A 25331-nucleotide genomic window follows, 5' to 3' on the forward strand; every position below is an offset into this window, starting at 1 on the left:
TTATCTGTATTTATCTCTCCGTTCTGCCATCTTCACTAGGAACTGCACAGAATGCGGGAGGGGTGCCCACTCTACCAGGGCTGCGAATACTCAAGAAACTGTGTGCCTCCCGCAGAATCCAGGAGAGTAGGCAAGTATGCTACAATGCGGTTTAGAGGACCCTGCATCCAGAATGTCTGAAAGCTAAAATCAAAGCACCAATTATTGGATCTATCTTATATGCTGGCAGGCTGAAAGCATCCAATATCATTGGCATTATGTGAAAGTGTATAGCAACAATATTGGATATTGGGGGTAATTCAGACCTGATCACTCGCTAGCAGTTTTTTGCAGGGCTGCAATCAAATAGTTGCCGCCTACAGGGGAGTGTATTTTAGCTGTGCAAGTGTGCAAACGCATGTGCAGCCGAGCAGTACAAAAAGATCTTTTGCCGTTTCTGAGTAGCCCAGGACTTACTCAGCCGCTGCGATCACTTCAGCCTGTCCGAAACCGGAATTGACGTTAAACACCCGCCCTGCAAACGCTTGGACATGCCTGCGATTCTCCAACCACTCCCAGAAAAAGGTCAGTTGACACCCACAAACGCCTTCTTTCTGTCAATTTTCTTGCGATTGGCTGTGCAAATGGATTCTTCGTAAAACCCATCACACAGCAACGATCCGCTTTGTACCCGTGCAACGTGCCTGTGCATTGCGGTCCATACGCATGCACAGTGCTGACCTGATCACAGCGCTGAAAAAAAACGCTAGCGAGCGATCAGGTCTGAATTACCACCATGTTCAGCATGTCTAATAATTGGTCTGTCTTTAATTTGTAGCTGTATGCCGAGTTTAAGCATTTCGTGAACAATATATTACTGCAAAATACAAATCTGAAATGCATTACATAATAAATACAGCAACTCTAAAACGGAATAGTGATTTAGATGGATATTGTCCAAGGACTGTCACTGTTTTCTGCTAAGCATTATTTGGTATAGACTAGCCTTGGCCTCAGCCTCTATGAATGATTCACAAGGACGGCTAGGTCAGAGTGTTGAAAATGAATGGGTCCTCTGGGAAGCATAATGAATGAAAAGTTAACCAATTATCAGTCTGTTTTCAAGACGTTCATTTTTAAATTGATCTCTGTGTTCTCACAATACTGGAAATTGTGAACACATAATCCATTTAAATATAGGGCCTTTTAGGAACCTTGAAAATGTAAAATAAAAGCATTTTTTTTTCTGTTACATGATGTATAATGGTTGCACAAATGTACATGGTTGTACTGGGGAGAACATAGGTTTGCGGACCCAGGTGACAGTGCTTTCACTGATGCAAAATATTGCAATGGCCACTGGTTGGATTTAGCATCTAGCTGTTTTCATTCAGAATGTGGATCAGGTACAAGAGGATAACCCAGATTAGGACTGCATATGATGGTCTTACTCTGTCTATATATGTATAAACCCACACATCCACCAGGTATACATTCAATAGGTCTATAGTCATTAGGTCAACCACAAATGGTCGACATGCATAAGGTCAACATGGACAAAAGATCAATATATGACAGGTCGACGTTGTCAAGATACAAAAGGTCAACTGGATCAAAAGGCCGACACAACAGTGCTTAACACAGAAATTGTCAACACATTTTTGGGCATTTTGGGGTTAGAGTGGGTTGATTTTCCATTTGGGACCACCGTTTGTAGAAATGCATCTCCATGGAGACTCACTTCACTCACCATGCTTTGGCTTTACACTCCTATACTATAGAATGTTGAACAAAAAAAATACCTTGAATAACTGAAGTGTTAGGCGCCGCGGTCCGGGACTTCCTCCCGGCCCGGCGCCTAGCAACTAGGGACGCAGAGCGCGCTGAGCCACCAGGTCCCTAGCAACGCTAGGACGCCGTGTGCGCTGAGCTGCCGGCTCCCTAGCAACGCTAGGACGCCGGGCGCGCCGAGCCGCCAGGACCCTAGCAACGGGGACGCCACGGACGGACCGCGTTCCCCGTTGCTGGGTTTATTATTTAACTGTGCACACATGTTTTCTGGTCGTGCAGCAAGGCAGCTGCATGACATTCATTGTAATCAGGCTCTGGACTCTGATTGGAGGATTCCCTGCTAAATACCTTCTCAGTGCCTCACACAGACGCCGGTGATAGTTTCCTGCATGCTGCTCATGTTAGTGAACGTCTGTTCCTGGTCTGCTGTGCCCGGTCATTCCAGTCCTCTGAGTTCCTGAGTCTTGGTGTTTGTCATCTCATCCCAAGGAGTTCTCCTGGTCCTCATTTACCTGTGACAGTCTTTAGAGGATCTCATTTGGTTTCGTGGGTGGCGGCTCTGCCGCGTGCTGCGGCCTAGGCCGCTTAATATTGTGTTCTGGTTTTGGAGCATTTGCGGAGGTATCCGCTTCCACAGTCCTCTCCGGAACTCGGCGGTGCCGTGTAGGAGAGTGGACAAGTGGAGTATTTTGGATGTTCTTTTCCCTGGCGGTAATCCGCGCATACTTTAGTTTTAGGTTTGTTAGTAGCCCCTGGTCTTGTTGTTTAGTTAGAGGGCCCCTTGTAATCACCCTGTCTCGGTTCACTCTTTGTCTCTCATTAAGACCTGAGGGGGCATCGGAGTTGGGCAGACGTAATCCGCCCTTCAAACGCGGCTGCCATGGGCCCAAGCAACCATAGTCTCGCAAGAGTGTACTGACAGCACGGGCGAGACAACGGAGATAGGGCGCCAGGGGCTATTCCCATTCCTTTCCCCTTTCCCAGCATTACGTTCTGGCATTCAGGTCCTTTCATATAAGATCACCCCAGACCTGAGTATTAGAATCATAACATTATCACCGGCCCAAAAACTTAAAAAAAAAAAAAAAAGAGGGGTTTTAAATTTTTTCCCATTCAGTTTTGGTAAGAGTTAACCGGCTTCATGAATCCGGCAGGGTTAGGACCAAATCCCGGTCAGCTTTTAGTTAACCAAATTCAAGAACTTACTCAGATGGTTCAGGACCTTTCTCTTCGGGTGAGATCGCAGGAAGATCTTTTGCGAGCCTCCCCGAGGGTGGTCCCAGAACCAAAGATGCATTTACCCGACCGTTTTTCGGGTAACCGAAAATACTTTTTTAATTTTAAAGAAGCTTGTAAGCTATATTTTCGTTTAAGGCCTAGTTCCTCTGGTACTGAATCTCAGCGGGTTGGGATTATTATGTCGTTACTCCAGGGGGATCCACAGACCTGGGCGTTTGGGTTAAAAGCTGAAGATCCTGCTTTGTTATCTGTAGACGCCTTTTTTAAATCATTAGGTCTGTTGTATGATGACCCAGATAGAGAGGCGTCAGCTGAGAGTCACCTGCGTGCTCTCAAACAAGGTAAAAATCCAGCAGAGGTGTATTGTACCGAATTTCGCCGCTGGTCGAACGACTGTGGCTGGAATGACCCGGCCCTGCGCAGTCAGTTTCGCCTCGGTTTATCTGAACTTATTAAAGACAGTCTCCTCCAGTACCCCGCTCCTGTGACTCTCGATAAACTCATGGAGCTTGCTATAAAAACAGATCGTCGTCTCCGAGAGCAGAGGGCTGAAAGAGGAACAACTGTTAGGCCTAGTCCTTGTGTTTATACCTTTCCAGAGGACGTCGAGGAGCCCATGCAGATGGGTCTCTCCCGGCTGTCCCCAGAGGAAAGAACCAGAAGATTAAGTTCTGGTCTTTGTTTGTACTGTGGTGGTAAGGGACATATTGCTCGCAACTGCCCGAACAAGTCGGGAAACGCTCTGACCAAGTGAATTGTGAGGGGGTTCACTTAGGTCTGCAGCTTATCTCCTCAAATGACTCTCTCTTAGTCCCTGTTAAGATATCCTTTGGCAGCCTCAGTTCATTGGTGTCGGCCTTTGTCGACAGTGGAGCTGCAGGAAATTTTATGGATTTAACTTGGGCTAAGGCCTTAGGCATTCCACAGATACCGTTGGATAAACGTATCACCATGCACGGGTTAGATGGGGGTCCGCTTTCCAATGGGATAATTACTCACCGCACACCTCCAGTATTACTTACAGTAGGAGCCTTACGTTCTGAAGATATAGAATTCTACCTTACACATTGTCCGGCAGTTCCTGTAGTTTTGGGTCACCCTTGGCTTGCCTTTCATAATCCCACCATTGATTGGCGGTCCGGGGAGATTTCCCAAATGGGGTCCTTTTTGTGTTAAGGAATGTATTTCTTATCCAGTCCGGGTTGCAGCAATCGTCCCAGAGCTTATTCCTGTGGAATATCAGGATTTTTCCGATGTGTTCTCCAAAGGCAATGCGGACATTCTGCCTCCCCATCGGTCCTACGATTGTGCAATTGAGTTAGTACCAGGTGCCACTTTGCCTAAGGGGAGATTATATGCCCTGTCCGGGCCAGAAACCACGGCCATGAATAATTACATTCAGGAAAGCCTTAAAAAAGGTTTTATTAGGCCTTCAAAATATCCGTTGAGTGCAGGATTTTTCTTTGTTGAGAAAAAAGATGGGTCACTTAGACCATGTATTGATTTTAGGGCTCTGAATAAGATCTCTGTGAAAAACACCTATCCTTTGCCATTAATTTCAGTGCTTTTTGATCAGTTACGCTCCGCCGTGATCTTTTCGAAAATTGATCTTAGGGAAGCTTACAACCTCATCCGAATAAAATCTGGGGAGGAGTGGAAGACGGCTTTCAGCACTCAGTCGGGTCACTATGAATACCTGGTGATGCCGTTCGGCCTGTCAAATGCTCCGGCGGTTTTTCAAGACCTCATTAACGATGTTCTCCGTGACCTCCTTGGGAAGTTCGTGGTCATTTATCTTGACGACATTTTGATATACTCTGAGTCTATGGAACAACATGTTACCCAGGTGTGTCTGGTTCTTCAAAAATTACGAGAGAATCATTTATATGCCAAGCTTGAGAAGTGTGATTTTCACATCACAGAGGTGTCTTTCTTGGGGTACATTATTTCTCCCCAGGGATGTTTCATGGAACCGAAAAAACTCCAGGCCATCCTTAATTGGGCGCAACCCACTAATTTAAAAGCAATTCAGCGCTTTTTAGGGTTTGCTAATTATTATAGGTGGTTCATTCATACTTTTTCTGACCTGGTCGCTCCCATAGTAGCTTTGACTAAAAAAGGAGCAGATCCCTCCAATTGGTCGCTTGAAGCTGAGTTAGCCTTCCGGGCCTTGAAGCAGGCCTTTGTCTCAGCTCCTGTCCTCAGACATCCTAATCCGGAGCTTCCCTTTATTGTGGAGGTTGATGCTTCAGAGGTTGGAGTTGGGCCTACCCTTTCTCAGGAAGATCCTGAGTCTCAGGAGTTACATCCTTGTGCCTTCATGTCCAGGAAATTCTCCTCCGCTGAATCCAACTATGACGTTGGTAATCGGGAATTACTGGCAGTAAAATGGGCTTTCGAGGAATGGAGGCATTGGCTGGAGGGAGCTAGGCATACTATTACTGTTTTTACTGACCATAAGAACCTGCAATATATTGAATCAGCTAAACGGCTTAATGCTCAGCAGGCACGTTGGGCATTGTTTTTTACTCGTTTCAGGTTTATAATCACCTTCAGGCCTGGTTCCAAGAATACGAAAGCTGATGCCCTGTCACGTTGCTTTCTTCCGGTGCACAATAGCAATCCTGTTACTACCCCCATAGTTCCATCTTCAGTCATCCGGGCAGGCCTCACACAGGATTTATTTACTCAGTTAAACCAGCTTCAACACCAAGCTCCTAGACTTACTCCCGCTGGTCGTCTTTTTGTCCCTGAATTTTTGAGAGGCACTGTTTTAACTGAGTTTCATGACAACAAAGTCTCGGGGCATCCGGGTATCACTAAGATCTTGGAGTTAGTCTCTCGCTCAGTGTGGTGGCCTAGTCTTTCTAAAGACGTTAAGGAATTCGTCCATTCCTGTCAGGTTTGTGCACAGCATAAGGTTCCTCGTTCGTTGCCTATCGGGCAACTTATGCCTTTAGCCATTCCTCTCAGGCCATGGTCTCATATTTCCATGGATTTCGTGGTGGACCTTCCCCTTTCAGCCGGATTGCGAGTCATTTGGGTGGTAGTGGACCATTTTAGTAAAATGGCTCATTTCATTGCTCTTCCCCGATTACCCTCTGCTCAAGGGTTGGCAGTTTTGTTCCTCCGCCATGTGTTCAGGCTCCATGGTTTGCCCACTGATGTTGTCTCTGATCGGGGTCCACAATTTATCGCACGATTCTGGAAACGTTTTTGTGCCTCATTGAAGATGAAACTGTCTTTAACATCGGGTTACCATCCACAGTCTAACGGGCAAACCGAACGAGTCAACCAGTCATTAAAACAGTACTTACGCTTGTATTCGGCAAAACTCCAGAATGATTGGTCCGAGTTTCTTCCTTTGGCCGAATTTGCTTATAATAACTCTTGTCATTCCTCCACCAAGGAGTCCCCATTCTTTTCAGTCTTTGGTTTTCATCCTAGAGCCAACTCTTTTTTCCATCATTCTCCAGTTTCCTCGTTGACCTTAACCTCCCATCTCAGAGCAATTTGGAGAAAAGTGCACCTTGCCCTCAGAAAAGCGGCCTTCCGAGAAAAGAAATTTTCTGATAGGCTCCGACGTCCTTGCACTTTTAAGGTGGGAGATAAGGTATGGTTGTCAACTCGCAACATCAAGCTTCGACAACCCTCGGCTAGACTGGGACCCAAATTTATTGGACCATTTCTTATCATTAAGAAGGTCAACCCAGTTGCTTTTCGACTACGCTTGCCAAGATCTCTCAGAATTGGGAATACTTTCCATTGTTCCCTGTTGAAACAATATGTTTCTTCCAGCAGATTTCCTCGGAGGACCTCCCAGGGTAGATCTCCAGTGGATGTGCAGAGACAACAGGAGTTCTTGGTAGAGAAGGTGTTAGATTCAAAAGTTTCCCGGGGCCTGCTTTATTTTTTGGTTCACTGGAAAGGCTATGGTCCGGAGGAAAGGTCTTGGGTCTTGGATAAGGATCTACATGCCCCTAAACTCAAGAGATTATTCTTTCAGGAATTTCCTCAGAAACCTGGCTTTAGGGGTTCGTTGACCCCTCCTCAAGGGGGGGGGGTACTGTTAGGCGCCGCGGTCCGGGACTTCCTCCCGGCCCGGCGCCTATCAACTAGGGACGCAGAGCGCGCTGAGCCGCCGGGTCCCTAGCAACGCTAGGACGCCGGGCGCGCCGAGCCGCCGGGACCCTAGCAACGGGGACGCCACGGACGGACCGCGTTCCCCGTTGCTGGGTTTATTATTTAACTGTGCACACATGTTTTCTGGTCGTGCAGCAAGGCAGCTGCACGACATTCATTGTAATCAGGCTCTGGACTCTGGAGGATTCCCTGCTAAATACCTTCTCAGTGCCTCACACAGATGCCGGTGATAGTTTCCTGCATGTTGCTCATGTTGGTGAACGTCTGTTCCTGGTCTGCTGTGCCCGGTCTTTCCAGTCCTCTGAGTTCCTGAGTCTTGGTGTTTGTCATCTCATCCCAAGGAGTTCTCCTGGTCCTCATTTACCTGTGACAGTCTTTAGAGGATCTCGTTTGGTTTCGTGGGTGGCGGCTCTGCCGCGTGCTGCGGCCTAGGCCGCTTAATATTGTGTTCTGGTTTTGGAGCATTTGCGGAGGTATCCGCTTCCACAGTCCTCTCCGGAACTCGGCGGTGCCGTGTAGGAGAGTGGACAAGTGGAGTATTTTGGTTGTTCTTTTCCCTGGCGGTAATCCGCGCATACTTTAGTTTTAGGTTTGTTAGTAGCCCCTGGCCTAGTTGTTTTGTTAGAGGGCCCCTTGTTATCACCCTGTCTCAGTTCACTCTTTGTCTCTCATTTAAGACCTGAGGGGGCATCGGAGTTGGGCAGACGTAATCCGCCCTTCAAACGCGGCTGCCATGGGCCCAAGCAACCATAGTCTCGCAAGAGTGTACTGACAGCACGGGCGAGACAACGGAGATAGGGCGCCAGGGGCTATTCCCACTCCTTTCCCCTTTCCCAGCATTACGTTCTGGCATGCAGGTCCTTTCATATAAGATCACCCCAGACCTGAGTATTAGAATCATAACATGAAGGGGAAATCTTATTCTATTGTTGTAGTCTTATAGTAACAAATGTCATCTTTAGCTGATGTAGGCAGCTCTTTTTATATATATGTGTGTGTGTATATATATATATATATATATATATATAATATATAGTATAAGGGAAAGAAGCGGCACTCCGAGTCTCCATATAAAGTGCAGAAATAGCAGTGATGCTTTAATTCATTCAATGTTTTGTGGTTACCCCCTTCATCAGGATAAAAAACATAACAATAGTAAATGCATTTATACATTACCCTCATCATTCCGATCCGTGGCAGCTCCCTGGTGGGGGTAATGAATAAATGTATCTACTACTGTTATGTTTTTTTATCCTGATGAAGGGGGTAACCCCGAAACGTTGAATGAATTAAAGCAACACTGCTATTTCTGCACTTTATATGGGGTCTCCGAGTGCCACTTCTTTCCTTTATACTGCATGTGTATAGGGGGCAGTCCCCTACAAGAGGGCACCGGGGCACTTACAGCCAGTTTAAATTTGAGTGCCGGATGAACCACTTGGATATATGTATATATATGTAACACCAGGTGAGTATGGTTGTGAGTGGTGGCAGTGGAATCCTCAGAGTAGATCGGTGTCGTTCGGTGAGGTTTCAGAAACTTGAGTTTATTAATACAACAGCTTTTTACCATCTAACCAGTGTAATCACAATAATACCTCTGTAACGATTAGAGGTGCATGTAGATGGTAGCAGTATAGTCAATTATGACATATGGTAGCCTCATACATCTATTTATCAATAACTCAACTAAATATCTATGCACTAACGCCCTAAACTAGTGGGCATTAAATATAGGCAGTAGCGCCAGTTAGTTTTCCCTATTCTTTACCAGACCTAGGTGTCTGCAACACTAGATTACCAAGGGATAATACATGCAATATCTGACATGAAATGAGTTATCTGTTGCAACAGTAAAGGGGATATTAAGTGAACACAATTACAAGTAGCAGCATAGAATAGCAAATTAGTAATAGCATTAATAGCATTAGTCAAAGGCCCTGTGGTTCGGGTGCAGTTATAACCCTACTAAGAGTCACCAAGACACGGGAAGACTGTGTCAGTCTGTAGCCAGTAGTTCCAGGTGGGCCAGCGTACAAGGTAAGTATCTCTGTTACAGCCGGCTAATATACAGGTCAATTCATTGACGTACCGCAGCAGGTTAGTCTGAAACAAGTTGGTAGAAGTGTAAACAATGGGCTCTTTTAACGTGAGGACTGTTCCTTGTTATGGGGCTCTGTAGAAGCTGTAGCCCCTGCTGTGCAAGGAATGAATCTCTAAATAACAAATTTAGGGATTAGCGGCCCAATCTCAGTCACAAGGGAAGGACACAAATACCCTGAGTGGTGTCCCCTGAGTGCAGTCTATTTTGAAAAAATGCTTCAGCTCCACTGGAAAAAAGAGTCTACTCCGCGTGCAAGGTCTAAAGGCAATCTCCGTGTATGTTGTTACTCACAGGAGTAGTTTACCAGTAGATGAACCCTGTGTCACTGCAGCTTACTGTTTTTTTTTTATTGAGCGGTTTTATGCAAACACCCTGCCCAATGGCTTTGACTGCAATCGTGCGGATACAGATACTGCAGTTATGCAATTTCCTGAGTGCTTAATGGTGTCACTCAGATTTAGAATGAAGTGGCAAGGCTGCTGGGCAATTGTGGACTGTCACTTTAAGGGGCGGAGCTACTAGCAATGGTTCTGCCCTCTGATGTCACATACTGCCTGGTCTGTGTGGAGGGGAAGCTTTGTCTCACCATATCCCGGCTTATGGCACCACCCTCCGTCCACCCACGTGGTGGACACGGCCACCTCCTCCCTCAATGTTTGTCTTTGTGATTCTGTATGGTACTGAGGACAGGGCGTAAGCTCTGAAACGTTTATCTGTAATTCAGATCTTCTTTGCGATACAAAAGTCTCCAGTGCCGTGCTTTGGGAAATGTGTATATATATATATATATATATAAAAATGCTAATGCTATACCCTTAGCATGACAGAGCCCCAGCTCCCAGCAGCAGGACTTCCAGAAACCCGACAGCTACTGTGTGAGTAGCGACCGCCCCCCTTTATAATCTGGCCCGAGTGTCCGTTATTTTGACGGGCTTTTAACTAGTATATAATAATTGTCAGTGGAAGTCAATCCTGTCAGGTAATGATATAACTGACACTAGCAGGCCCGGCGTCAGGGGATGCTGCGGGCACAGCCGTCTCGGACCCGACCTCTCTGGCAGAGAGGGGAGGGCCCAGGCCACTCATGCCACTGCCCGCCTGCCGCCGTCCGTCCGCCGCCACTGCCTCTGTGTGCCCACTGCCCAGTGCAAGCAGGCTATTAAAAAATGTCCCTCTTAAGATGGCCGTCACTTCAGAGGAGACAGTTATAAAAGATACTAGAGGAGGGTCTAGTATCTTTAATAACTGTCTCCTCTGAGGCGGCGGCCATTTTGGGAGGGCCATTTTTAATAGTTTTACAAGAAGCAGGCTGCTGAACAGCCTGCTGCGGTGGCAGGGAAGGGAGGACGATGAGCAGAACCCATGACAACGATTAGAACCCCATTACAGGGTTTCTGACTATTTTTCTGGGCCACTTAATGTAGTCCATCCACCCTAGATAGAGGCACAGTTATCCCTATTTAAGTTTATAACTTTTCTTAGTACGTGATTGAAGTTTGCTAATTGTGTTACCTTGTCATTACTTGCCAATGGACAGATTTTTTTTGTGTGTTTATAAATGTGACCTACTAACTAGTGATGTAAAGGAATGTTTGTTTTGTGATTAGAGATAACATATTTGACTATGAACTAAAATTCATATCTGTTCCACCTATCCCATATTTCCTAATGATTTAACTCCGATATGAAAAATTGAGACAACCAACAAGTTTAAATAACCACCAAATCACAAACCTTGCCAGGTAACCAACATATACAGTAGGTTAAAAAGTTGCATTGCCATCCATTCCTGAACTCTATCATTAATACTCTAAATCATGTGTGTGTCTGGTGATAAAAAAGTGTGAGAAACAACATCTAAACCATTGTTCTGGAATATATAACTCTGCCTATCCTTATATAAGCTACAAATATTCTATATTACTACAACTGAGGGAAGTATGTGTTTATTTATTTTTATAAATTCCTATCACATTCATTTAAAAGTCTAAAAATGATGATATATAACATCTAACATTTGTATTAGGCTGGGTAGAGACAGGGCCCAAAAGTTAATCCCAAAGTACCCAATAACAGACAAAACAATAAAAATTGGTATGATTACTATCCTGTAAGAATCTCCTGCTAACCGCTTACACACCTGATACCATTTCAGATTGATTACATTAGAATTAAAAAAGGTCCCACTGCTGCTGAATAATTGGGGTCATTCCGAGTTGATCGTAGCTGTGCTAAATTTAGCACAGCTATGATCATCTTCCCTGATATGCGGGGGGACGCCCAGCACAGGGCTAGTCCGCCCCGCATGTCAGTGCCGCCCCCCCCCTGCACAAATACAAAAGCATCGCACAGTGGCGATGCCTTTGTATTTGAGGAGTAACTCCCGGCCAGCGCAGCTCCTGCGGCTGTCCGGGAGTGAATTGTCGCTGCCCGCAGCGGCTGCGTGACACGTCACGCAGCCGCCACGGCCCGCCACCCCCCCAACGGTCTGGCCACGCCTGCGTTGGCTGGACTGCTCCCCCTAAACGGCGTCTTAACGCCGCCGTTCAGCCCCGTCCCGCCCAGCGACCGCCTCTGTCTCAGAGGCGATCGCTAGGCAACGAAAGCTGCCATTCGCCGACGCACTGCGGTGCCGGCTCATGTGCAGCTCCGACTCGATCGCTGCGCTGCGACAAACTGCAGAGAGAGATCAGGTCGGAATGACCCCAATATACATTGTAAAACAAGTTTATGAAAGCAAATTGTTACTTGAGTTGATACAAATAATTCTCAAATTGATCAATAGCAATAACTGTATGAATTTCATATAAAAGTGAGTTTTCTGGAATTAAATACATTTTGGGTTTTTAAAGATTTGTCTCAGGATATGTGCCCAGTTTACGGTACTGACTAGCTGTACAATCCAATTCTCTTTCTATTTACATGTTCAATGCAATGCTGTCTGTTCCTGTTTTTAAAGCTTTGTAAATTAGTATTAATCGAAAGGGAGTATTTAAAAGTCAGTAAACTTGATGTGAAGGAGTTTACAGTATACCAAGGTCTGCCAAGAATGCATCACATGTGACTTGCTTGGATGTACTGGTTACCAACAGAAAAACTCATTCAAAATGTAGTTCAGAGTCTAGGATGTGGGGAATGGTCTGATGTAAGCTATTTTTTTAATATATTATACATCTTGAATTGTTAATGTTATGTGCTTATTCTACTCCATAATCTGTCTTTTTATGCGCATTCCATTTTATTTTTCAATAACTTTTATCTTTTTTATTTTTATCAGGGGAACATCTACGAGTCTGTCCTCAGGAATTTACATGTTGTACAACTGAAATGGAAGACAAACTCAGTCAAAAAAGTAAATTGGAGTTTGAAAATCTAGTGCAAGAAACAAGTCATTTTGTACGCACTACATTTGTGCTGTGGCATAGAAAGTTTGATGGTAAGCATTGCTGGTTTTTTATTACCCTTATAGCATTATATAGATTATTCAGCAATATAGAAAAGTCCATGTATCTCATTTTATCTGCCATTTCTGTAGGTTTTTTTTAGGGGGGGGGGGGGGGTTATCATAGAGGTGATAAAGTAAAAGGAAGCAATGTTTACATGATAAGTAGCATATAGAGCAAAGGTTCTAGGGCCAAGTATTATGGTACAGTACTTTAACTAATGGAGGAAGTGGAGAGGTGATGGGTTAAGAGAAGTGAACACTGAAGTACTGTAGGTTGAGAATCAGGATTGGACACTGAAGACCTTAGGAATGTAGTATTTGTGTGAGAAGTGAAAGGACAGTAGGGGTCATTCCGAGTTGATCGCTAGCTGCCGTTGTTCGCAGCGTAGCGATCAGGCTAAAAATCGGCATTTCTGCGCATGCGTACAGGCCGCAGTGCGCACGCGCGAAGTACTTTCACAAAAAAACTATGCAGTTTTACACAAGGTCGAGCTACGCTTTTCTGTCGCTCTGCTGATCGGCGAGTGATTGACAGGAAGTGGGTGTTTATGGGAGGTAACTGACCATTTTCCGGGAGTGTGCTAAAAAATGCAGGCGTGTCAGGTAAAAACACAGGCGTGCCTGGGGAAACGGGGGAGTGGCTGGCCGAACGCAGGGCGTGTTTTTGACATCAAAGCAGGAACTAAACAGACTGAAGTGATCGCAAGGAAGGAGTAGGTCTACAGCTACTCTGAAACTGCTTGAAAAAATTTCAGCACTGTTCTGCTAACCTTTCGGTCGCACTTCTGCTAAGCTAAGATACACTCCCAGAGGGCGGCGGCTTAGCGTGTGCACTGCTGCTAAAAGCAGCTAGTGAGCGAACAACTCGGAATGATGGCCAGTAGCAATTGCAGCAAAAGAAGAACAAGAGAAAAGGAAGTGAGGCTTTCATTCATTTGTAAGGTGAACCTCTTATTAGAACACATATAGATCTAACAACATGGCATGCACAAAATGTGTAAGCACACGATTTTTCTTTTATAATTATGTACTTTGTCAAGTTTCTTTAATACACTGTAGCACCCATTTCATGTTATGCTCTATTGCAGTGGTCCCCAAACTATTTTGAATCTTGGCACCCTAGAGTATCAGAATTGTTTTCACGGCACCCCTAGGCCAAAAGTTTCTTATTGAGAAATTTAGAAAGAAAAAATAATTAAATTGTGTGTATATGTCATTCTTAGGTTCAATTATGTGGGGAGGGACAAGATTTGCTTCTATTTGGCAACATATTTTATGATTGGCAGCCACCAGCACTGGTTTTGTCTATTACATTGATGATAAATAATTTGAACTGGTCCTGGACCACCAACCCAGGGCACCCCTACAAGTGCCCTGAGGCACCCTAGGGTGCCACGGCACACAGTTTTAGATCTACTGCTCTATTGTCCCAAAAGGTCACCTGAATATCATTCAAACAAATTGTCTTTTATACTTTAAGATTTGTTTTTATTCTACTTACAGTGAAACCACATATGAATGGCCAAACTGTTGTAGTTGTAATCTCAGGTTATATTCATAGAAGGTCTTTACATTATGTACAGTAGATATCCAACTGAGTATTGTACCCAGTGGCATTTCAATGCAACACTTGCTTGTATTCATTAAAAGATATGCTGACCGGATCCCCATTAATGGGGGGCTTGGTAAACAATGAAAATACCCAGATATACCTGTAAACATCAAAGAAATGTGAGTTCTTCTTATATTAAAATACCCTATGAGTCTGCTTCAGAATAAAGATCTCTAACTCAAGAAGTACTTATAAATTTATAATTTGGAAATGAAAAAAAAAAAATGAAACGGAAAAAAATCTTCATAGATCTGTACTTTCTTTGCAATTTGAAGCAAGATAAAAATAAGATTCTACAACTTCTTAAAAGCAGACCTAAAACAGCTACATTTATAAAGAGAGCAGTGTTTTGATCGCCTCCTTACAAGAAGAGACTCTACTTCAAACTAGATCATCTCCATGATAACACATTGATTAGAGAGAGGTCATGTTTCATCTAAAAAAGACTGATCGGTACTAGCATAGGACTTCCTCTTCTGCATAAATACAGTGTCAGAATTCACCTTGCATCACTGTGCTGCAGTTTCTGTCATACCCTGTTAGAATGAACTATAATTACCATTCAGTCAACCCACAGTGCATTGTACTCTTAAGTTGCTACCAAAGAAGGAAAGGAGAGGCTACAGCGTGCTGCAAATTGTGCGATGTGACTATAATTAAGGATAGCTATACTAAACACAAAAAGTTGCACCCTTTTACCGATATGAAGAAATTATTCAAATACAAAAATTATGATACAGATCTAGCCACATACACCGATAGTATAGCCAAAAGAAAACAAATAGCTCCGTTTTCTGTATCACTGACTTTGCGACTTGGCCAAGTTTCTTGACAGAGACTTTTCCTTAAAATATAACTCTTATGTGCATCACTAATATGACAAAAAGACACTGCAAGGGTAGACTGAATACTGACACTGGCAATTCATGTACAGTAGTTTATGTGTGCTACTCATTAGCTAATCTGGGTAAACAGGCTACAATGCAAAATTCAGAAAAAGTCAGATTCATGACGGAGCATCTAAGTTGCGCTAAGTGTTTCTCATGGCGCAAAATGGTAGGTGAGCGAGGACACAACGGCAAACGTGAAGAATTCAAAGACTGCAATGTTCCCTGTTAAATGTAAAATACTTTTAATAAAATACTTACTACTTCAGTATTTGGTGTTTAAAGCTAAAAATATTTTAATTTAATCATAGTTCAAACATGTAAAAAATTCTGGACCAGTGATATGAAAAATAACATTTTGATTTACTTTGACTTTTTATTTTGCAGTTGTTTATTAGTAAAAATATAACTGAATATTTCTTTTTATAATAAGGCTTCCAGTAAATTTAACCAGTCACAGATCAGGATGCCTCTTGAAAATTGAACCTATCATGCTGCAACTGTATACAGTATCTTAATCCACCACAAGACAAACAGACACCAAACAGCGCTAATAAAAGAGTGTGTACAATTTAATAGAAAAAATTAAAATTAAGTGTACAAGTACCGGCCAGTTTTAAATGGACAAGCTATATGTGCATGTGAAGAGATATGCAAACATGCCAAGGAAAACGGTTAATAGCAATAACTGGTTAGTAGTCATGCACAAATAGTTCATTAGTCCTAATGAAGATGGACTTCATGCAGTTATAATCAGCTGTTTTAGTAACTTTTTCAGTGCACTGAAACACGGTGAGCTCACCCTTTACAAGCCCGAATGTGGATACTCCGGATATGGCACCACTAATGTGCTGAAGAAGGCACCAGGAGCCGGGAGATCGTATCTTTGCCCATTTGGGAGCTTAGGCTAACAAATCAGGTGATACCTAAATACCGTTGTGCATTTCCAATTACTACAGATTGCAAACCTTGCTTCTATTCATTTATAACTAACATTGCTCTGTTACAAAATTTGGACTAAGAAGCTGATAATCTCAGTGCACTGAAAAAGTTACTAAAACAGCTGATTATAACTGCATGAAGTCCATCTTCATTAGGACTAATGAACTATTTGTGCATGACTACTAACCAGTTATTGCTATTAACCGTTTTCCTTGGCATGTTTGCATATCTCTTCACATGCACATATAGCTTGTCCATTTAAAACTGGCCGGTACTTGTACACTTAATTTTAATTGTTTCTATTAAATTGTACACACACTTTTATTAGCGCTGTTGGGTGTCTGTCTGTTTTGTGTTGTCTAAGGGTTGAGTATTCCCTTTTTAGCAGCTGCTTTAAGATTGGTGTGCTGATAATTATTATTATATAAACATTGGCTTAAAAGTGTTCATTGGCCCAAATCAGCCCAAAGCGCTGATTTCATCTGTTTTTTGTCTTAATCCACCAATCCGTGCCTGCATACTTTTGCAAAAGAATTGTGAAAGCAACACCTATGCATGCGGGCCTTTAGAGGAGCAGTGTTGTGTCCAGCTTTTTACAGATGGGGGAGTGAAAATGGTAAAATAAATGATGCAGGTCCCATTCTTCATGCACGGAAATTATCTTCATTCACCATAAGTATCATATTCCCTCCCACACCCCATCTCTGTGTTCCATAATGCCCCCTCACCCCCATCTCTGTACTCCATACCAGTACTGAGCAGTGAAGTGAATGGCTGGGAAGGCACACATGGGGGTGGATCTGAGTGCTGGGAGCCTGTCTCGTCCCTACTCACTGCAACTCTACCCTCACTACACTAACCTACACTGTCCATTGAGTCTCATACCTGCATCCCTGTGTCTTCTCTTGCTGCTGCTGACTGAGCTCCAACATGACACATCCATATATATTATAACACGTAACATATTAGTGGTTTCAGGGGCTTTTGTGTACCAGACATGTAGGCCACAGTCCTCTGATTAGATTCCTATTGTATGGGGCAGGTGGAATCATGAGGAATTGAAGGCAGTCAGAGAGAGTGGTCTCCATAAGGCATACTATATTGTAGTCAACAGAAATGGGTCAGAACCCAACTGGAAGTGTGGTACCAGGGGATGAGTAGAATGAGTGCATTAGAATAGCCAAAGTCAGAACCAGGAGATCACTAGCAGCAATACTGTAATACCCCACACTAAAAACGTCCTCATCCTCAAGTTCTTAACTACCAACTCTCAGATGCTCTATTCTTCCTTCTTTCTGGGACAGAGAGGCAAGGAGCCCACTCCTCCCGACTCGGTGACAGACAATTTGTAAGAGTTACATTTTACTTTGGGCTGGAAATAACAGGAAATCTTGGAACCCAATCTGTTAAATGAATTCTAAGTAGGACTTGCCTTCTTTATATGTCACAGTTTTATAAGAAGTACAGTATATGCATCAGTTATACACAGCAAGAACAGCCTATCAATTACAAATACAATTTACATTACGTACACTAACAATATAGAACATCCAAGTAACAAATTCTATCCTGTTACCATCAATAGATTTTACTAACTTGTATTCAAATATTTGCAATGTTACTACTGTGCTTTGTAGTCTTTAACATTAGAGTCTATGGGGGTCATTCTAAGTTGATCGTAGTTGTGCTAAATTTAGCACAGCTATGATCAGGCACTCAGACATGCGGGGGGATGCCCAGCACAGGGCTAGTCTGCCCCGCATGTCAGTACGCCCCCCCCCCCTCCCCCGCAGAAATGCAAAAGCATCACACAGCGGCGATGCTTTTGCATCTCAGGAGTTACTCCCGGCCAGCGCAGCTCCTGCGGCTGCCTGGGAGAACCTCTTTGCTGCCCCAGGTCGCAGCGGCTGCATGTAACGTCACGCAGCCGCCGAGGCCCGCCCTCCCAATGGTCCGGCCATGCCTGCGTTGGCCGGACCGCACCCCCTAAACGGCGGCTTAACGCCGCCATCCAGCCCCCTCCCGCCCAGCGACCGCCTCTGCCTTAGAGGCGATCGCTAGGCAACGATGCCCTTTAGCCATCTGGCATGCGCCGGCGCATTGCGGTGCCGGCGCATGCGCAGTTCCGACCCGATCGCTGCGCTGCGATAAACTGCAGCGAGCGATCGGGTCGGAAAGACCCCCAATGGCTTTACAAATGCAAACTTACATTTGTTTCAAATTTACTTTAAAAGGATTAAAGTGTTGATTCTTACATTCACACTATGGGTGTTACATTCTCTGTGCTCCGAACGTAAGATACTGAGTGGGTAAGTCCCGAGCACAGGAACGTGACATTGAAATTCAAGACAAAGTAAAGCAGTACCCCTAGGATCCTAACTCCGTTGTTCCACCCACGTGGTCAGTCTACGCCTGCGAGACTGTGTGTTCTTGGGCCCACGGCAGCCGCGTTTGAAGGGCGGATTAGGTCTGACCAACTCCGATGCCCCCGGTCTTAGTATGAGTAACGGCGTAAACTGAGACTAGATGGGAACAAGGGGACCTCTAACTAAACAAAACACAGAGCTAGGGGTTACTGCAGAATTAAAAGCTAAACGTATGTGTCAATGGAAAAGGCAACAAAGGGAACACTGTCCACCCCTACACGGCACCGTTGTGTACCGGGGAGAACAGCTGTGGCGGAGCACCTCCGCAAAAACACCAGTAAAAGAATATAACGGAAACTCTTCGGCCAAGGCCGCAAGATGCGGCATAGGCCGCTACTCACAACACCGGGGAAACAACCGCAGGTGAGCAGGAACCTTGAGATCTTACGACACAGGTTTCTGCCAACAGGAAGGCTGGAAGGACCCCAGGAGTCAGCACCGCAGGAACGAGGTAGACCGGACCACAGAACACCAGACAGGGAATTTCTCCAGAACAGGAACAGCTCACAGGAAGCTATCACCGGCGTCTGTGTAAAACACTGAGGGAGAATATAACCGGTCTCTGTACCAATGGCTGCAGAGAAGCTAATTAGAAAATGTCGTGCAGCTGCCCTGCTGCATGACCATACGCTGACAGGTGCTTGATTAATTGGATAGCAACGGAGAACGTGGTCCGCCTGTGGCGTCCCCGTTGCTATGGACCCATCAGCTCAGCGTGCACGGCGTCCCGGCATTGCCATGGACCCAGCGGCTCAGCGCACACGGCGTCCCGGCGTTGCCAGGCGCCGTGCGGAGAACAGGAGGAGGAGGTGCGGCGGCCGTGACGCGCCGGGATCGTTGCTTAGCAACGGTCGGGCACTGGCAAAAGCCGCCGCGCCTTACAGTACCCCCCCTTGAGGAGGGGTTAAGGAACCCCTATATCCGGGTTTATGAGGAAATTCCTGAAAGAACAACCTCTTAAGTCTAGGGGCATGTAAATCCTTGTCCAGGACCCAAGATCTTTCCTCTGGACCGTACCCTTTCCAGTGAATCAAAAAATAGAGCCGACCACGAGAAAATTTAGAATCCAAGACCTTCTCCACTAGAAATTCTTGTTGACCCTGAACATCCACTGGAGGTCTACCCTGGAAAATTTTCAGAGGAATTCTCCTGGAAAGGACATACGACTTCAATAGAGAACAATGGAAAGTGTTGCCGATTTTAAGTGACTTTGGCAACCATAGCCAAAAAGCCACTGGATTGACTTTTTTGACAATAAGGAATGGTCCAATAAATCTGGGTCCCAATCTGGCCGAGGGTTGTCGAAACTTGATGTTGAGGGTTGACAACCACACCTTTTCCCCTACCTTAAATGTGCATGGGCGTCGGAACCTATCAGAAAAAAATTTCTCCCAAAAAGCAGCCTTCTGGTGTACTTTTCTCCAAATAACTCTGAGACGGGAGGTTAAGGACAAAGAAGCCTGATAATGGGGAGTAAAGGAATTGGCTCTAGGGTGAAAGCCCAGGACCGAAAAGAATGGAGACTCCTTGGTGGATGAATGGCAAGTGTTATCGTAGGCGAACTCGGCCAGAGGAAGAAAATCTGACCAATCGTTCTGAAGTTTGGCAGTATAAGGACGTAAATATTGTTTTAGTGACTGATTCACACGTTCAGTATGCCCGTTAAACTGTGGATGGTATCCAGACGTTAGACAGAGTTTCATGGTTTTATTTTTTTGTTTGTTTGTTTTTTAGTTTCAAAGCTTTATTAGGTTTTCACACTTTTGAGATAAGGTATAAATTCACATTATACTCAATTAAACAAAATAATGTCATCTAAACGACTATATATGGAATACAATGTTTCAGGAATATTAAAGGTACGTGGCCGGAAGTGAGAGACACAATACTAGCAAATACAACAACCTTAACGCAAATATACAATTTAGACAATTTAGAACGAGGTTCATGTATAAAGCAACTAGGTTCACTGTCTGTGTAGATATGCATTGCAGCATAAGTTATAGAGCTTCAGATTGATCTATATCTTGTACAGTAGTTATAGACAATTCCAACAACGTTGAAAGCAAAAGCGTCATCACGGTGTTACAAGAAAAAATATCCACAGAATCAGTTAAGGACATAATGTATGGGGAGACGCAGACATGGGAGGTAAGTAGGAAAGAGGTAGGTAAGGGGATGAACTTAAGGAGAACCCTAGTAATAGAAAGAGGGTACCTGAAATATAGCAACATGGGGACTTGAGACATACATTTCAAATATCTAATCCATATAACAGTATCCTATTTCCAAAACAGTATTAAACCGTATAGTTACCAGCATGTACAGCCAATAAAATGTTTGATTGTAATGTGACATCCAAGGAAGAAATAAATTGTCCCCATTTATCGATGAATTTCGATATTCGATAGCCTGGGTTAAGAGAGAGTGCCCTTTTATCAAAATACAATTACTGCAATAATCTTGTTTTCAATTCTTGGATCAAGGGGGCATGTTTCTTGGTCCAATAAGTTAAGATAAGTTTTTTAGCTAGAGTCAAAGCTACCGTTAGGAAGGGGATAACATGTTTCTGTTGCGAGGTTAAAGTCCAGTACGAAAAATTGAGGCAAATGCAGGCTAGAGGATAGGTTTAGTAAGGGATAGGTTTAGTGTTGCATTAAGGAAGGAAAGAACCTTGCGCCAGAAACGGAGTACTTTGGAGCAAGTCCAAAAGCAGTGGAAATATTTAGCATTTGCCATTCTACATTTAGGGCACGATTCAGATTCCGACGAATCCATATATTTCCTTTGTGCTGGTGCTATGTATATCCTATGGATGGATTTAAAATGTACTTCCTGGAGATATGCAGAATGTAAAATGGACATAGTTTTGGAGTAATGCTGTAATAATTGATGGATTCCATCAACATCTGGTATATCCTTTTTCCAAGATTCTAACAGAGGTAAAACACCTTTGTCATTACGTGGAGAGAGGAGTAATGTGTATAGGGAAGAAGGTTTAAACTTACAGGATGGTAGAGAACGAAGCAGATTCGCAAAAGGTAAATTAACCTTAGTAAATGGACAGGTATTTTGCAAGGAAGATATGTAGTGGCGTATCTGAAGGTATAAGTAGAAGTGAGAATTAGGTATATCGTATCGTTCTACTATGTGTGCAAAGGAGAAAATATGACCTACCGGATCAAACAATTTTGTTGCTAGATTTAATCCCTTTTCACGCCACAATCTGATTGCGGGGTTGTGTAGGGAGGGCTGGAAGGCTGGATTGCCCCATATCGGGATAAACGGGGAGTAACTGTGGGTAGATTGCAGAGTCTTGTGAATTGTAAGCCAGCTGTCATATGTGTCTTTAAAAAGTATGTGCTGTAGAACGGATGAGGGAATAAGTTGTATTGGGGAATGAAGGAGGGCCCCTGGGGAGAACGGCAGGAATATAGATTGTTCTAGAGTAGAATCAACATAGTCTTAAGTCTCTAATAACCAATCTGATATGTATTGAAATTGTGCAACCCTAGAATACAGCTGAAAATCTGGAATCCCCAGACCCCCTTCCCTTTTGTTTTTAGTCAATTTCAGGAGGGATAGCCTAGGCCTTTTATTCTGCCATAGAAAGGATGAAATGGCTTTATTAAGTTTGAGGACATCTTGAGATGAAATGGTACAAGGAAGCATTTGTATAGCGTAGTAAATTTTAGGGAAAATTATACTTTTGACAACGGCTGCCCTACCCAGTAGAGATAATGGTAGTTTATTCCATCCATCCAATTGAGAAAGAACTTTATTAAGTAAAGGTGTAAAGTTGGCTCTGTATATTTGAAGTGGGTTCCTGGTAATTTGAATCCCTAAGTATTTTATAGAGTGATCTTGAATAGTAAATTGACTTATTATCGGCAAGGATTGGGTCAGAGCAGACAGTGGTGTTATAGGTAAAATATCTGATTTAGAAACATTAATTTTGTACCCAGACTGAGTATGATATGCTAATATTATATCCATGATTGCGGGGAGGGAGGTTTCAGGGTTCGAAATAAAGCGAAGCATGTCATCAGCGAAAAGTGAGACTTTTAGTTCCGAGGAGGCGATCGATAAACCTCTGAACGAAGCAGCTGATCGGAGTGACATTGCTAGAGGTTCGATCGTTAAAGCAAACAGGAGTGGTGACATGGGACACCCTTGCCTCGTGCCTCTCTGAATAGGAAAAGGGGGGGACAAAAAGCCATTACAGGCTATCTGGGAGGAAGAAGATTTATACAGAGTCTGGATAAAGGAAATAAAGAGAGCAGGGAAACCAAAGCGTTCCATAGTGGAAAACAGATGAGGCCATAGTATTAAATTGAAGGCCTTTTCTGCATCTACACTTAGTATCATTTTTTCACCAGTGTCTGAAGCCTTGCCATAAAATGCCTGGATCGCTGCTAAAACTTTCCTACTATTTATAACAGAGTGCCTGCCTTTAATAAAACCCGTCTGGTCCTGATGAATTATGTGTGGCAATGCAGGATTTAATCTGGTAGCGAGGATTTTTGTTAGTAATTTATAATCTGAATTTAACAAAGAAATTGGTCTATAAAACCCAGGTAAATCATGTGGCCTACCTGGTTTAGGAAGGACCTTAATGATGGCTGAATTAAAATAAAGGGGGGTACTGTGATTGAAAAGGATAGATTCAAAAACAGAGACCAATATAGGACAAATTCTAACACTGAACATCCTATAAAAGTCGCCACTAAACCCATCAGGACCAGGAGATTTAGCTTGCTTAAGTGTTTTAACTGTGTCTCGGACTTCTGTTAATGATATGGGATCAGTCAGTCCTGAAAGATATTCTTCAGGGACAGGGGTGAAGGATAGGTTTGTCAAAGAAGAAGGAACATGTGAAGAGGAATTCGTTTCCATAGTTGGTCCTGAGGGATCTAAAGAGTGGGGTGCAGAGTATAGTTCAGCATAGAACGTTCTCATAACATCAGTAATTTGTTTATTGGATGTAGTGTGGGAACCGTCAGGCAATAGTAACGGATGGACCGCCATAGCAGGTCTGGTGCCATTCAGAATATTAGTAAGTAATTTACTCGTCTTGTTACCAAATTGATGATATTTAAAATTGGATGCAAACTGATACTTATCTGTTAGTGATTGGAGAACTTCATCAAAGTGAGCCTGTGCCGTAAGATAATTTGTCCTATTCGTGGGTGTCGGGTCTCTAGTGTAAGTAGAATATGCGTCAGTAAGTAGTTGTTGTTTCACAAGATAGGATTCTGAGGTTGTCTTTCTCAATTGGGATTCATAAGACATAATAGACCCTCTTAGTACTGCTTTAGCCGCCATCCAATATAGGGCTGGATCTGAAGCCAAATTACTTTCATTATTGAGATGAAAGTCATCCCAGGAATGATTGACATGGGAAATAAAATTTGGGGAATTGTGTAGGTGGGCAGGGAACCTCCAGATTTTGTGGTCAGAAATTTCATGCTGTGTTTTAAAAGTTACCCATACAAGAGCATGGTCTGAAATAACAATTGGTTCAATATCAGATTCAACTACTTGAGTAAACAACGAGTTGGAGAGGGCAATGTAGTCTATTCTGGAAAGCGTATGGTGTGCCGAGGACAAGCAAGTATAGCCTTTATCAGTTGGGTGAGTAGCCCTCCATACATCAATCATTTGCAGTAAATGAAAAAGGGTAGGGACCCCTAATTTAGGGAGAGAGGGTGCACGTGTTTTAGGATGGGATTTATCCAAGTGTAGGTGAGAGATGAGGTTGAAATCTCCACATAAGATAATATTGGAAGAAGAAAGAGGAAGCAAAATATGAAGTATGGTCTTGAAAAAGGTTTTAGTGTAAACATTAGGAGCATATAGAGTGCAAAGTGTGTAGGTTTTAGTATAAAGTCGGAAGGACACCACTACATATCTGCCATTTGGGTCTGCTTGGACAGCAACTTCATCTATAGGTAAGGATTTGGAGACTAGGACTACTACTCCTCTAGATTTGGTATTGTAGGGGGCAGACGCAAGAACATGCCAATTAAGCATTTGCAATTTAACCGTTTCAGCAGCTGACAGGTGAGTTTCCTGAATACAAGCAATATGTAATTTGAGCCTATTCAGGTATGTGAGTGTCTTACGTCTCTTCGCCGGAGTATGAAATCCCCCGATATTGATGGAACCGATCTTAACATTCGTTACCCTGGGATTAGGAAATGGAAAGTCTTATGGAAGGAGTATGTCGCCAAGAAGCCACTGATTATCCTAGATAAGGGGATAAAACAGAAATGGGAAAGAACAAGGGAGTAGGGGGAGACATGAGACAAAAACAAACGAAACATGTACAGCAATATGCATCGATGCATGAGTAACATGCGGAGAAGTTATCAAACTCCAACTAAGGTAACTTCCGAACCATGTGAGAAATAGAGACCAGTAGAGCCGTGCGGTCACAACGGCTATGAGACAATCCTCGATCGGGGCATGGCAGAGGCTCCATGGCCCAAAACATGAGTATATATACCCCTAATAGCATTTGTAAATATTAAGACATGTAGTAAAATGAAAAGGGTAGAGGAGGGGGAGGGAGGGGGGGGGGAAGGAAGGGGGAAATGGAGGGGTGGGGGAGGAGGGGAGGGGGACAAGTGATATAAGAAATCCACATTCATATTTTAGTAGCTAAAATATCATGTCACAGGTATCTTAAACTGTATGAGAATAATGGTATTATATATAAAACAGCATATGGTAGGTGGCAAGTAGAGACTGAGAACAGATA

At 43.7% G+C, this 25331-nt stretch overlaps 1 protein-coding gene across 2 annotated transcripts in view; it reads left to right on the plus strand.

Moving 5' to 3' along the window:
* GPC6 (glypican 6) overlaps positions 1-25331 on the plus strand; it is a 1112124-nt gene that overhangs the window by 285390 nt on the left and 801403 nt on the right. For both annotated transcript variants that reach the window (XM_063953010.1, XM_063953011.1), the window contains exon 2: positions 12534-12692. In XM_063953010.1, the coding sequence (XP_063809080.1) occupies positions 12534-12692 (159 nt within the window). The remainder of the gene's footprint in view (positions 1-12533; positions 12693-25331) is intronic.

The sequence above is a fragment of the Pseudophryne corroboree genome, chromosome 2 (genome assembly GCF_028390025.1).
Source record: "Pseudophryne corroboree isolate aPseCor3 chromosome 2, aPseCor3.hap2, whole genome shotgun sequence".
Lineage (NCBI taxonomy): Eukaryota > Metazoa > Chordata > Amphibia > Anura > Myobatrachidae > Pseudophryne > Pseudophryne corroboree.